The sequence below is a fragment of the Dreissena polymorpha genome, chromosome 6 (genome assembly GCF_020536995.1).
Source record: "Dreissena polymorpha isolate Duluth1 chromosome 6, UMN_Dpol_1.0, whole genome shotgun sequence".
NCBI lineage: Eukaryota > Metazoa > Mollusca > Bivalvia > Myida > Dreissenidae > Dreissena > Dreissena polymorpha.
Window position 1 is genome coordinate 17,457,509 of NC_068360.1, and position 14,093 is coordinate 17,471,601.

General features: G+C 35.3%; 1 protein-coding gene across 4 annotated transcripts in view; it reads right to left on the reverse strand.

Moving 5' to 3' along the window:
* Positions 1–510: 510 nt before the first annotated feature.
* LOC127834885 (intraflagellar transport protein 81 homolog) overlaps positions 511–14,093 on the reverse strand; it is a 57,045-nt gene continuing 43,462 nt past the window's right edge. For 3 of the 4 annotated variants that reach the window (XM_052360997.1, XM_052360998.1, XM_052360999.1), the window contains exons 13-16: positions 12,626–12,637; positions 7,433–7,522; positions 5,087–5,241; positions 511–1,947 (exon numbers count right to left, since the gene is read on the reverse strand). In XM_052360997.1, the coding sequence (XP_052216957.1) occupies positions 1,698–1,947; positions 5,087–5,241; positions 7,433–7,522; positions 12,626–12,637 (507 nt within the window). In that variant the 3' untranslated portion in view covers positions 511–1,697. The remainder of the gene's footprint in view (positions 1,948–5,086; positions 5,242–7,432; positions 7,523–12,625; positions 12,638–14,093) is intronic. The other variant, XM_052361000.1, reaches the window with a different exon arrangement.

The window sequence follows — 14,093 nt, forward strand, 5'->3', positions numbered from 1 at the left end:
TAGATGCAACTGCTGACCAAGTTTGGTGAAGATCGGATGAATACAATTTGAATTAGAGTCCGGACAAAGTGATGCCTTTGAAAATGCACTTATTGACCCTATGACCTAGTTTTTGACCCGGCATGACCCATATTCGAACTTGGCCTAGATATCAACTAGATGCAACTGCTGACCAAGTTTGGTGAAGATCGGATGAATACAATTTGAAATAGAGTCCGGACAAAGTGGCCCCTTTGAAAATGCACTTATTGACCCTATGACCTAGTTTTTGACCCGGCATGACCCATATTCGAACTTGGCCTAGATATCAACTAGATGCAACTGCTGACCAAGTTTGGTGAAGATCGGATGAATACAATTTGAATTAGAGTCCGGACAAAGTGATGCCTTCCGCCCGCCGCCCGCCGCCCGCCGCCCGCCGCCCGCCGCGGGGTTTCACATAATACGTCCCGTATTTTATACGGGCGTATAAAAAGCAAATAGAACACTTTATGAAAAACAAAATCTTAATTTTGTCCAGAATTTTTATTTTATCCAACAAGCATGAATGAATACAAATAACTCATTGTCACATTTTGCTCTCATCACATTCTGGTTGAATACATAAAAGTATTGTAGAAGTCGCTAGTACAAAAAGTAAAGTCATAAAAATGTGCCTCAGAACGCAGTCAAGTATTTAGATAAGCTTTTATGATGACTCTTGTACTTTTGGACAAAAAAGGCACTGTATACATCCTTGATAGTTCCAGAAATGTGAACACATTAAACATTTGATTTATTTGCTATAAATGTTAAAATAGCACACATCATTTTACAGAATCAATGTGGACATTGAATACCAAATGTGTTCACTGGAGTGTCATATAACGTCATCACCTGTCAGCCCAAACATATCTGATGACTTGTATGGAAATGTTATGCAATAAATCATTGATCCATGCATGCAATAATGTCAAAACCAGGTCAGACATATCACTAACAATGAAAGATCAGGTCTTATGGACGGAATGGAACAGTTATAGCAAAACATATATCACAGTTATTCAGTTACATGTTTGTACATACTTTCACAAGTATGCATTTTGAACTTGAAAATAATTATTTTCTTTCTTCAACAGAACATGCATGACTTAATGTCTATATGTCCGCTAAATCAACGTATTTAAAGAAATAAAATAAACATAAAATTAAATAATAATGCGAGAATTGCATACAACATAAATGAAAAGTCAGCTAATTAGTGACATTCAATACTTTATTAATTTTTGTTGTTGATATTCCCATTTAAAAATAGATGTTATCTTACCTTACAATATAATTCTATCATAATACATGTAATACCATCATTGTACACACCATTTCAGTGCATGGTTCAAAATGAACAAATGTCTTAAAAATCACAAAATAAATATAATAGTAACACCAGGAAAATTGGGCTTAACGCATGTGCATAAAGTGTTGTCCCAGATTAGCCTGTGCAGTCTGCACAGGCTTATCAAGGAGGTCACTTTGTGTCTCAACTGTATTTTCTGCTAAAAAGTGACCTCAATCAAACAAAAAACACTAAAAGCGGAAAGTGTCGTCACCAATTAGCCTGTGTAGACTGCAAATACTTATCTCCAACAACACTTAACGCACATGCATTAAGCCCTGTTTTCCTAGAGCAAGATTCAATTCCAAAACTTTATCAAGGCCTTCTACAGAACAAGCCTATCATCCTCAAGGACCGCCGGGGGCTGTTCCATGTAGCTGTAACCTGCCTGGCCGCCCCCGAAGCCTGCCTGCCGCTCCAGGCAAGCCCGCTTGCACTCGATGAGCCGCTCTAGGTCGCGCCACATCTTCATCTGCTGCAGCGCCCCCTGCTGGCCCTCCCGGACCCCCTTCTGCTGCTCCCGCAGACCCTTGGCAAGGTTCTCCTGCTCCTGGATCTTCCTCACGTACTGCTCCCTGAAGGATATATGAGAACTCTTCAACACATCGTGTGCAGCTAAAATTCCACAGGAACAAATGCCAGAAATAAAGAGGTAAACATGCCAAAGGAACAAATGCCAGAAGTAAAGTGGTAAAAATGTCAAAGGAACAAATGCCAGAAGTAAAGTGGTAAAAATGTCAAAGGAACAAATGCCAGAAGTAAAGTGGTAAAAATGCCAAAGGAACAAATGCCAGAATTAAAGTGGTAAAAATGCCAAAGAAACAAAGGGCAGAAGTTAAGTGGTAAAAATGCCAAAGGAACAAATGCCAGAAGTAAAATGGAAAAAATGCAAGATGTTTAATAGTAAAAATGTTGGTTTCAGCAATAATCAATAGGATATTTTGTACATGTATTAACACATGTATTATTAGTTACAAGGCTTTTATCTGACTCGGTATGCTGTCAATACAGGACCATGCATCATTCATTACAGGGCTTCTGAATAGTTAAATCCTTCCACTCTAGTGGGTGGGTGTATTAAGTTTTTTTGTGCTTTTTATAAAGTCTCAAGCTTTATATTTCAACACCTTCTTGTAAAAAAGATAGAGGCTAACTCTAGATTGTTCAGCTTTTTGAGATCTTATGTGAGATTCGCAAAGTTTTAGTCACAACATTACCAACAATAAAACTCACTGTTATATTATTTGTTAGCAATCTTCTACAAGAACTGTAGGATAACCATTTGTATCATGTATCAGCACTTTCAGGTCAATGTTGTTCTAAACGATTTATTATTGTCTCACACTGTATATACTACATTTCTTTACATTTGTTTTTTATATATACATTTTAGTCATAATTCAACACTTTTACCAAAATATTATTGTAAAGTGCATCCATTGTGACCTATATTGGTATAAACCCACTTAAGTTCACAATAACAGTACATTTTGTTTTCAAACTTGTTACTCATCAAATAAACAATAACAAAGCACTAAAACATTGTCAGTTATTTACATTTAATGTTATTTAGAGAAGCAAATAAATGAAATATACATTAAAATCACATAAACATCATTGTTTTAAAACATACAGATAATTAAAATGTTATAACTTTAAATCATTTCACACAAATTATCGAGCGTAGGCGCAAAAAGTTGAAGCATGTAACTGATTGCATAATAAAATACATAGCATGGGATCATTAACTAAGCAACATTTGCTTTGCCCAACATTTAGTTGACCTTTAAAACAATAATTTATTTTCTCAATAAACAAATGCATTTGTCTACACCACGTTGGTCTCAAAATGTGTCTTGAAAAGCATCAAACTCTGAAGACAAGAAAGATGACATAAAGTTGGTAATATATTTACTATTCAAATAAAACTTATGCTTAAGTGTGGACTGTCATGAATTTTTGTTTGCTAGCAGACCAACATTAGGAGTCACAGAATAAAATAACCTGAAGTTTTCTCTAGCAAGCAGACCACCAATAGGTATCAAGGAAGTCAGACTGAAGAGAAGTTATGTTTGTGGGCATATCAGCTAAATGTACTCTAATACAGCTATTAGTAACATATTGATAAGCCTGTCCTAAAGTTTTGTTTGGGAGCAGTAAAAGCCAAAGGTTACATGTTTGGGAGCAGACTAGCTAAAGGTATCATATTGATAAAGACTGGCCTGAAGTTTTGTTTGGGAGCAGACTATTTAATGGTAAAATGTTGAGAGGTTAAGATAATGGTAATATGTAGATAGACTAACCTGAAGTTTTGTTTGGGAGCAGACCAGCTAATGGCATCATATTGATAAGACGGCCTATAGTTTTGTTTTAGAGCAGACTATTTAATGGTAAAATGTTGAGAAGTTAAGATAATGGTAATATGTAGATAGACTAACCTGAAGTTTTGTTTGGGAGCAGACCAGCTAATGGCATCATATTGATAAGACGGCCTGAAGTTTTGTTTTAGAGCAGACTATTTAATGGTAAAATGTTGAGAAGTTAAGATAATGGTAATATGAAGATAGACTAAACTGAAGTTTTGTTTGGGAGCAGACCAGCTAATGGCATCATATTGATAAGACTGGCCTGAAGTTCTGTTTTAGAGCAGACTATTTAATGGTAAAATGTTGAGAAGTTAAGATAATGGTAATATGAAGATAGACTAAACTGAAGTTTTGTTTGGGAGCAGACCAGCTAATGGCATCATATTGATAAGACTGGCCTGAAGTTCTGTTTTAGAGCAGACTATTTAATGGTAAAATGTTGAGAAGTTAAGATAATGGTAATATGAAGATAGACTAACCTGAAGTTTTGTTTGGGAGCAGACCAGCTAATGGTATCATATTGATAAGACTGGCCTGAAGTTTTGTTTTAGAGCAGACTATTTAATGGTAAAATGTTGAGAAGTTAAGATAATGGTAATATGAAGATAGACTAACCTGAAGAGTTGTTTGGGAGCAGACCAGCTAATGGCATCATATTGATAAGACTGGCCTGAAGTTCTGTTTTAGAGCAGACTATTTAATGGTAAAATGTTGAGAAGTTAAGATAATGGTAATATGAAGATAGACTAACCTGATGTTTTGTTTGGGAGCAGACCAGCTAATGGTATCATATTGATAAGACTGGCCTGAACATTTGTTTGCAAGCAGACCATTTAATAGTAACATAATTAGCAGTTAAGCTAATGGTAATATGTAGATAGACTAACCTGAAGTTTTGTTTGGGAGCAGACTATTTAATGGTAAAATGTTGAGAAGTTAAGCTAATGGTAATATGCAGATAGACTAACCTGAAGTTTTGTTTGGAAGCATACGAGCTAAAGGTAACATGTTAATATGACTTGCCTAAAGTTTTGTTTGTGAGCGGACCATTTAATAGTAAAATATTGAGAAGTAAAGGTAATGGTAAAATGTTGATAGACTAACCTGAAGTTTTGTTTGGGAGAAGTTAAGCCAATGGTAACATGTGGATAGACTAACCTGAAGTTTTGTTTGGGAGCAGACCAGGTAATGGTAACATGTTATTAAGACTGGCCTGAAGATGTGTTTGCAAGCAGACCATTTAATGGTAAAATATTGAGAAGTTAAGCTTATGGTAACATGTTGATAGACTAACCTGAAGTTTGGTTTGCAAGCACTAAAGCCTATTGTACATATAGAAAAGACGAACCTGAAGTTTCGTTTGCGAGCAGACATGTCCTGTGAGGTGTAGGACTTCATCTCCTCATGTACCCGTTTCTCTTGCTGGTGCAGCAGTCCCATCATGCAGTGCAGGTAGTGGTAGCGAGACTCCTCCTGGGTCAGCTCCTCGTGAAGGCCTCGCACCTTTGTAATTTTATAATTATAATAAAACAAGAGTGCCAAACTGTCACAAGATACGCCCGTTTGAAGGTTTTGGACAACTTAATAACTTAACAATTTGAGTGGCAAAATGAAATATTTAAAAAAAATAAGCAACACATAACATACCATTTGAGTGACACCATGCTAAATGCTTGAAATGTACTAAGTGACCCCGTGACCTTGTTTTTCATCCAGCATGACCCATATTCGAACTTGACCTAGATATCATCTAGACACAACTTCTGACCAAATTTGGTGAAGATCGGATGAAAACTCCTTCAATTAGAGAGCGGACACCATGCTTAATGCTTGAAATGCACTAAGTGACCTCCTGACCTAGTTTTTGACCTGGCATGACTCAAAATTGAACTTGACCTCATATCATTTAAACAAAACTTCTGATAAAATTTGGGGAAGATTGGATGAAAAGTACTTCAATTACAGAGCAGACACCATGCTAAATCCTTGAAATGCACTAATGTTTCCCTGACCTAGTTTTTGACCCAGCATGACCCATATTTTATCTTGACCTAGATATCATCTAGACACAACTGACCAAATTTGGTGAAGATCGGATGAAAACTTCTTCAACTAGAGAGCTGACACCATGCTAAATGCTTGAAAATCACTAAGCCACCTCCTGACCAAGTTATTGACCCGGCATGACCCATATTTGGAATTGACCTAGATATTAATAAGACACAACTTTTGACAAAATTTGGTGAAGATCGAATGAAAAGTACTTCAATAAGCTAGAGAGCTGACACCATCTAATTCCTTGAAATGCACAAAGTGACCCTGTGACCTAGTTTTTAAACCAGCATGACCCATATTTGATCTTGACCTAGATATCATCTAGACACAACTTCTGACCAAATTTGGTGAAGATCAGTTGAAAACTACTTCAGCTAGAGAGCGGACACCATGCTAAATTGCTTGAAATGCACAAAGTGACCTCGTGACCTAGTTTTTGACCCGGCATGACCAATATTTGAACTTGACCTAGATATAATTAAGACACAACTTCTGACCAAATTTGGTGAATATCAGAGGAAAAGAACTTTAATTAGAGAGCGGACACCATGCTAAATCCTTGAAATGCACTAAGTGACCCCGTGACCTAGTTTTTGACCCGGCATGACCATATTCGAACTTGACCTAGATATTGTCTGTATACAACTTCTGACCAAGTTTGGAAAAGATTGGATGAAAACTATTTGAATAAGAGAGCGGACACTGCTGTTGACACCGCCTGCCCACCCGCAGCTGCCGGCCGATAAGGATGATCTTATAATACGTCCTGTTTTCAACGGGTGTATAAAAATTAATGAGTCGTGTTGTGGAAAAACTGTGTTTAATGCATGTGGGTTGTCTGTTGTCCCAGACTGCTCAGTCTAATCTGGGATGACACTTTATGCACATGCATTAAGCCCAATTTTCCAACAATGAGGCTCATATATAAGCCATTAAAAAAGTGATTTTGACATTATTATCATGAAAAAATATTAACATAACATTAATACTCAGGTTGATACTGGTATCTGATTCAGCTGAATGTTTTTGACAATATGTTAATAAATTTGGCCTCTAGAGAATGCGCAGGGAAAATATTGACAACAGCCATCAGAAAAATAGGTGATTACAAAAGCTCATAATAAGCATGTGGTGCTCTGATTGCTAAAAAAACAAATACTATTTTTTCACACAAATACAAACAAGACTACTGCCAAGCAATAAAAGTCCCCTACATACCATATTGCCATCTGTCCATGTTTCAAGTTTCATGAAAAAATATGAAGTTCTTTTAAAGTTATCGCAAGATCCACCATTTTCATCAATATTTCTAGCTTATTTGTTGCCATAGCAACCAGATTTCTTGACATAGGTACAAAATGAAATGACTTGCATAATCTCCATATTGCTATCTGTCCATATTTCAAGTTTCATGTAAAAATATGTGAAGAACTTTTAAAGTTATCGCAGGACCCAGAAAAGTGTGTCAGACTGACAGACACACAGAGCGCAAACCATAAGTCCCTCTCCGGTTTCACCGGTAGGGGACTAATAATAATCACTGTTAAATTCTTCAGTTTGAAACAGTGTATTACCAGATTTAAATTGCAGATTTCCTCTATCAACCAGAAGAAGGCCAAGAATGAATAGATATTCTCACCTCAGCCTCCAGTTTTGCCATATTGGACTCGAGGCCGGCTGCTTTCGTATCATACGCCTTCTTCTTATCGTTGTATTCTACAGTCAGCTCCTGGAAACAACAAAAACACAAATTGCAACCAGAGCACAACTAACTCAGTCAGTACATTAGACACAAAATCGGAACATTTAAGCCTTGTTTTAAAAACTGGGCTTAATTCTTGTGTGTAATGCGTCGACACAATTAAGTTAATCATGGACGACACTTTAGTTCTGCAAAAACTGGCTGCAACCAAAATTCTTTGGTTAAAAATCATCAACATTTTTAAGGTAATTCCCCTGTTAACTTCTGAATGAAATCCACCAAGCAGTCACAAAGAAGTTCAGAACACACAATCTTAGGGACTAACATTCTATCGAGATAAAAATTTAAAGGACCTTAATTCACCAAAATTTCTTCCTTAACAATAATATACTCATTAATGTAATGAAACTCTGCCCCAAAAATTAATACTATAATTATATTCTATAGAGGACAAACAGGCAAAGGGCCATAATTCTGCCAAAACGTGTATCAGCCAATATTATTTCATCAGGATCATCTAAACATGAAAGGTTTAACAGTGAAAGTTTCAGAGATCAACCCAGAAGTGTGAAAATGTTTGAAAACCTTTATTTTTGTGATGTTGCTTACTGGCAATCTAAGAACCGCGATTTTAACTGAATTCACATAGTTTTCATTCGTGGTCAAATACCACTTGTCAACATGAATTTTGCTTTCATTTAAATCTTCTTCCAGTATTTGGTTTCTAAAGGGTGATCTTACATGTTAATGCCTTTTGTCATAAAACAGCAGTATACACAATAGGTAAGTAGACATGCATTAACATCAGTCTAAACTTATTTTTCTTTTAAGATGACCGTACAATATATTTTGCCATGACAATGTAATATTTTGTCACACTTAAACAATCTTTTTCAAGTTGTTGTTTTCCAGATGTAAATTCATTTGTAAACCTAAATATTAATCTACAATACATTCATGATAAAGTTCACCCCAAGCAAGATTTTACCTCTACATACTTACAGAGGAATCTTCATTGCAACATATTAAAACATAAATTGTAAAGTGTTTTTCTAGATTACAATACAAACACTTCATTGTGTCTCGCCGCATTGCATGATGGACACATGAAAGCTCGTCATAAGGTTTTGCTTGAGAAGATGAATTGTCACACTGTTATATACAATTTCATTAATCATAAGGCATAGAAAAATAGGACAAAAATCTTGGTTACGTAATAACAACTTCTGCAAACCCTTCAGGTTTTTTGCCAAACTTGGGAAATTATTAATACCCTTTTTTATCTGTCCAATTAATATAAATGGGCAGTGCTCTGTGAAAAGGGGGTTTATTGCATGTAAATAAAGTGTGGTCCCAGATAAGCCTGTGTTGTCTGCACAGGCTAATCAGGGATGATACTTTCCGCTTTTATGATATTTTTCTTTTAAAGAACGTCTCTTCCTAGCAAAAATCCAGTTTAGTGGGAAAGTGTAGTCCCTGATTAGCCTGTGAAGACTGCACAACTCACATATGTGATTGCTGCATTATAATGATACTTGTGAAGAGTTGGAACACGGATGTATAAGCCTTAAATTATGTAAAATACCCTCAATATTCCCAGTGACAGAGGTTTTGACTTCATGTTTAAAGTTTTAATTTCCTTTTCATGAATTAACTTACCACACTTGAGGGTATCAAAGTAGTAATATGATATTTTGATTATATGTTCTTTCTTTGCATATTTCCTATTTTTATGGTATTGTGCATCCATCATGGAAGTTTAAGAAAAAAATACCTAACAATTAAGGATTCCCAAACATTCGACTCTCAATCTTTTTTTCCTTTATTTTTTCTGAAGCATTTATTTACAACTTTCAGTCTTGTGAACATAAATAGTGATAAATAATACCTTTTTTGGTAAATATTTATATATAAAAACAGTATTATGCATTTATAATAGTACATAAGTTGTTTCAATAGGATAAAAGAAAACATAAACACACAAGACAAACAAGATGTGTTTGTGAAACACAATGTCCCCCTATATGATGTTTGACCTTGTAGGATGACCTTGACCCTTCACCACCCAAAATGTGCAGCTTCTTGAGATACACACGCATTTCAAATATAAAATTGCTAGCTTCAATATTGCAGAAGTGACATTACATGCGCAATTTTGACCCATATATTTGACCTTGAAGGATGACCTTGACCTTTAACCACTCAAAATGTGCAGCTCCATGAGATACACATGCATGCCAAATATCAAGTTGCTATCTTCAATATTGCAAAAGTATTCATAAAATAAGCGACTTGGGCCACATATATTTGACCTCTGACCTTGAAGGATGACCTTGACCTTTCACCACTCAAAATGTGCAGCTCCATGAGATACACATGCATGCCAAATATCAAGTTGCTATCTTCAATATTGCAAAAGTATTCAAAAAATAAGCGATTTGGGCCACATATATTTGACCTCTGACCTTGAAGGATGACCTTGACCTTTCACCACTCAAATGTGCAGCTCCATGAGATACACATGCATGCCAAATATCAAGTTGCTATCTTCAATATTACAAAAGTATTCATAAAATTAGCGATTTTGGCCACATATATTTGACCTCTGACCTTGAAGGATGACCTTGACCCTGACCTTTCAACACTCAAAATGTGCAGCTTCATGAGATACACATGCATGCCAAATATGAAGTTGCTATCTTCAATATAGCAAAAGTTATTGCAAAATGTTAAAGTTTGCGCAAACCAACCAACCAACCAACAGACCAACAGACAGGGCAAAAACAATATGTCTCCCACTACTATAGTGGGGGACTTAAAAATACTGATCTGTTGTCATTTTTAAAAGAACTATAAAGCAGCAAAAGAAAATACAAACTTTGAAAATACAAGATTTCAATGACAAATATATTATTTTCCTTGAAAAATAGAAAAATATATTACTTTAACCATAAAAGTCTGAAATTTTAGCTCCACTTACAAGGGCACAGACGTTTGCGACAAATAAATATGCCATAATCATGTTACAGTTGAAAATTATAGATGTTGCATGAACTTCTGAAACATACTTTTTGTCTCAGTGGTAACTAAAATATTTCTGGCTACAGTTTGATACAGTAATTATTTCAGACACTAACAAGGGACAAAATTGTCACAAAACCAGGTTTTCATTGTGAAAAAAAAGCTGATAAAGGGAGAAAACTCAAACTGAACTTTTGAAATGAACGAACAAAATTAACCCCCTTTGTACATGTAAGTTTAAACAAAAAAAAAATCTATTTTTAGTCATGGCGACCTTGACATTGGAGATATTGACGTGATTCTTTCGTGCGACACACCGTCCCATGATGGTGAACAAATGTGCCAAATGATTTTAAAATCTCACAATGAATGACATAGTTATGGCCAGGACAAGCTCATTTATGGCCATTTTTGACCTTTGAACTCAAAGTGTGACCTTGACCTTGGAGATATCGACATAATTATTTCGTGCGACACACCGTCCAATGATGGTGAACAAATGTGCCAAATGATTTTAAAATCTGACAATGAACGACATAGTTATGGCCCGGACAAGCTTGTTCCGCCCGCCTGCCAGCCAGCCAGCCCGCCCGCATTCGCCAATCTAATAACCAGTTTTTTCCTTCGGAAAACCTGGTTAAAAACAACACAATTCACAATTTTATATGCTTTTGCCTAATCTACATAATTATAAGACATAATTTGATGATTTTGCATAATACTGTGAAATACCACAAAGTAAACCACTGTTAAAGGTTATCAAAAGCAATTATTATCATCAATCTGTCAAGAAAAAACAGTGTTGAGTAGTGTATATATGCATTTAAGCATGTGCCAGGCGGAATAATTTGAGATCTGGAGATGTTTATTAATTACATATCTGAACAAAAAATTGCTGAGTATTTACATATTTTCATATTATTTTCCAATTAATTGTGCTATTTTAACATGATCTATGAAAAAAATTCAGAACCATTTTTTTAGCAATTGAACAACAGGAGCGAGCTCCAGCTAAATTGTTGAAGGCAATTTCTAATTTTGCTCCCAGATTAAAAAAAATTCTTAAAAAACATTAACTCTTTATTGCTTTAAAGTTGCAAATTGCCCGACAATTTCTAACTTGTCAGGTTTTTTAGTGTCCAGTAACTGACTTAACAAGATTTCACATTCATTTGAATTTTTGTTAACAAATTGCGTAGAGAAATGGTATAAACATAGACTGGAGAGAAAACAGTAAGATGGCTGAAGCCATAAACAATTTCACAGCCTATTTACGATGAAGTTCTTATGATTTTTCAGACACTGAAAAATTGGATTAGTTCATTTATATGACATGAACCTTTTTTTTGTTGTCTTTTTTTTCAATGCAAATTTTTAGTAGAGGATTAAAAATCTATAATTTCTTTCAGTTAAATCAGATGTGTAAATACCCCTGTAAGAATGTGATCTAGACCTCTGCAACTGACATTTACCAGTAGCAAGATTCCTATTAAAATATTTTATTTAATAGGCAATATTTACACTAGTTGTAAAAAGGCCTGGAGGGCTGAGTTGGTAGAGAACCTGACTCAATCTAAGAATTGTAAGTTGAGCTCCATTCTGGTATGTTGTAGAAATTAGTCATTTAATACTTCTATGGCAATTTTTTCTCTTCATCTAACTCAAATAGGGCATTGGTCAGTTGATGGCATAAGCATGTGCCCTATGTACTACTGGTAAAATAACCTAGAACAAGTGAATTTACGGCCATGATATAACTATTTCTCTGCAGAGTCAAAGATTTTTTCTATGGAGTTTTACTATGTTCAATCAAAGCACCCGTGTTTATTTCTGCTAACATATTTCTATTGTATGAAGACACCTTAATAATAATAATGTTTTTTTTTTAATTGTACACATTGCTATTGTTCCAGTAAATTGTCACGACTTTATTGAACCATTTAATGTACATCTCATTAAATTGATTAGATTTCCACAATTGAAAGATCAGAAAAATAGTAGCACCAAAACGAAACATTCCAGTATGCTACAATAACATGAGAAGCTTAACAGCAACAATGAACCTTGTTGAAACACAAACTGTAACACGCAAACTAGAGATATCCTTACCGCGCATTCAGTCTACAAGAACACATGAGTTGTTAGCACCTTAATAATAATTTATTTATTACAAGAACACATGAGTTGTTAGCACCTTAATAATAATGTATTTATTACAAGAGCACATGAGTTGTTAGCACCTTAATAATAATTTATTTATTACAAGAACACATGAGTTGTTAGCACCTTAATAATAATTTATTTATTACAAGAACACATGAGTTGTTAGCACCTTAATAATAATTTATTTATTACAAGAACACATGAGTTGTTAGCACCTTAATAATAATTTATTTATTACAAGAACACGTGAGTTGTTTAGCATGTGAACTAGGGCTGTCACGATTCACCGGTATACCGGTATATCGCGGTGCATGTCGTGAAAAAAATCGCACCGCGGTACGGCGTTGCCGCACCGGTTTTTTTAATATTATTATATTAGCACAGATATAAATACATTACATAATTATTTTGATATATATATCGTTTTGAAAAATGTAGAAGCGGTTCAAAAGGGCTAAATAAATAATCTGTTAATATCCAGGTCAAGCAAGCGCTTCCACTTGTAGATGTTTAACTTTCACGTTTAAAATACGGCGATGTATGGGTCCGTACCTTTTTTGGAATTAGGGACAGATTTCCTTTGCAAATAAGTTCATAATTATCCAAAAGATGTTTATTCTATTTCTTATTTTCTTTCTTTAGTATATCGATCGTTCAAAGCATGGCACTTCCAAATCATGTTAGCTTAAGATTCTGAATAAGTCGAGGAAGAGTCAGAACGCTACGGATTTTCAATACTGGGCCCGCTGACTCCGCATTTTGAACATGCCCTTGAAGCGTTCGATTTACACAGATCTTAGTCACAGCTATTGTAAACAACATGGCGGACATTTTAGAAAAAGACGCGAACAATAACATTATAACAATGACTACTTCTATCAAGTTTATTACAGTTTCTTTTACAGTTTCTAGTCATACTATGATACCAGTGTTTTCTGATTATTGAGTTTAATAAAGTTTGTAAAACTTGTTATTCTGCTGTTTTCTTCACAGATACATATTCTGTAAAATATCGCGGTACGTACCGCGATACAGTGTTGCCGTACCACGATATACCGCGGTACGCTCACGGCGTATCGTGACAGCCCTAATGTGAACAGAATGAGATTGTGTTGGGTCTTGGTGTTTTGCAAATGCCTCATACAAGACATGCTAGTCTTGCAATCCCACAATCAAACAACTCAGCCCCTACCGATCGCTTGCTCAATATTGGGCAAAGGTTCTTAATAAGGGTCAGTATTTAATGTGCTTGTGGCCAACGTGGCTTCAGCTCTCTTCAAGTCAGTACTCTGTGGTTTACTTAGAGCTTAAATGGTTCCATCCATTATCTTTCAAATGTCCTGTTGTTCAGGAATAATTATCATTAACATCCATTACTGTCTCTACTTTTAAAATTCTGCCATATCTTTTACAT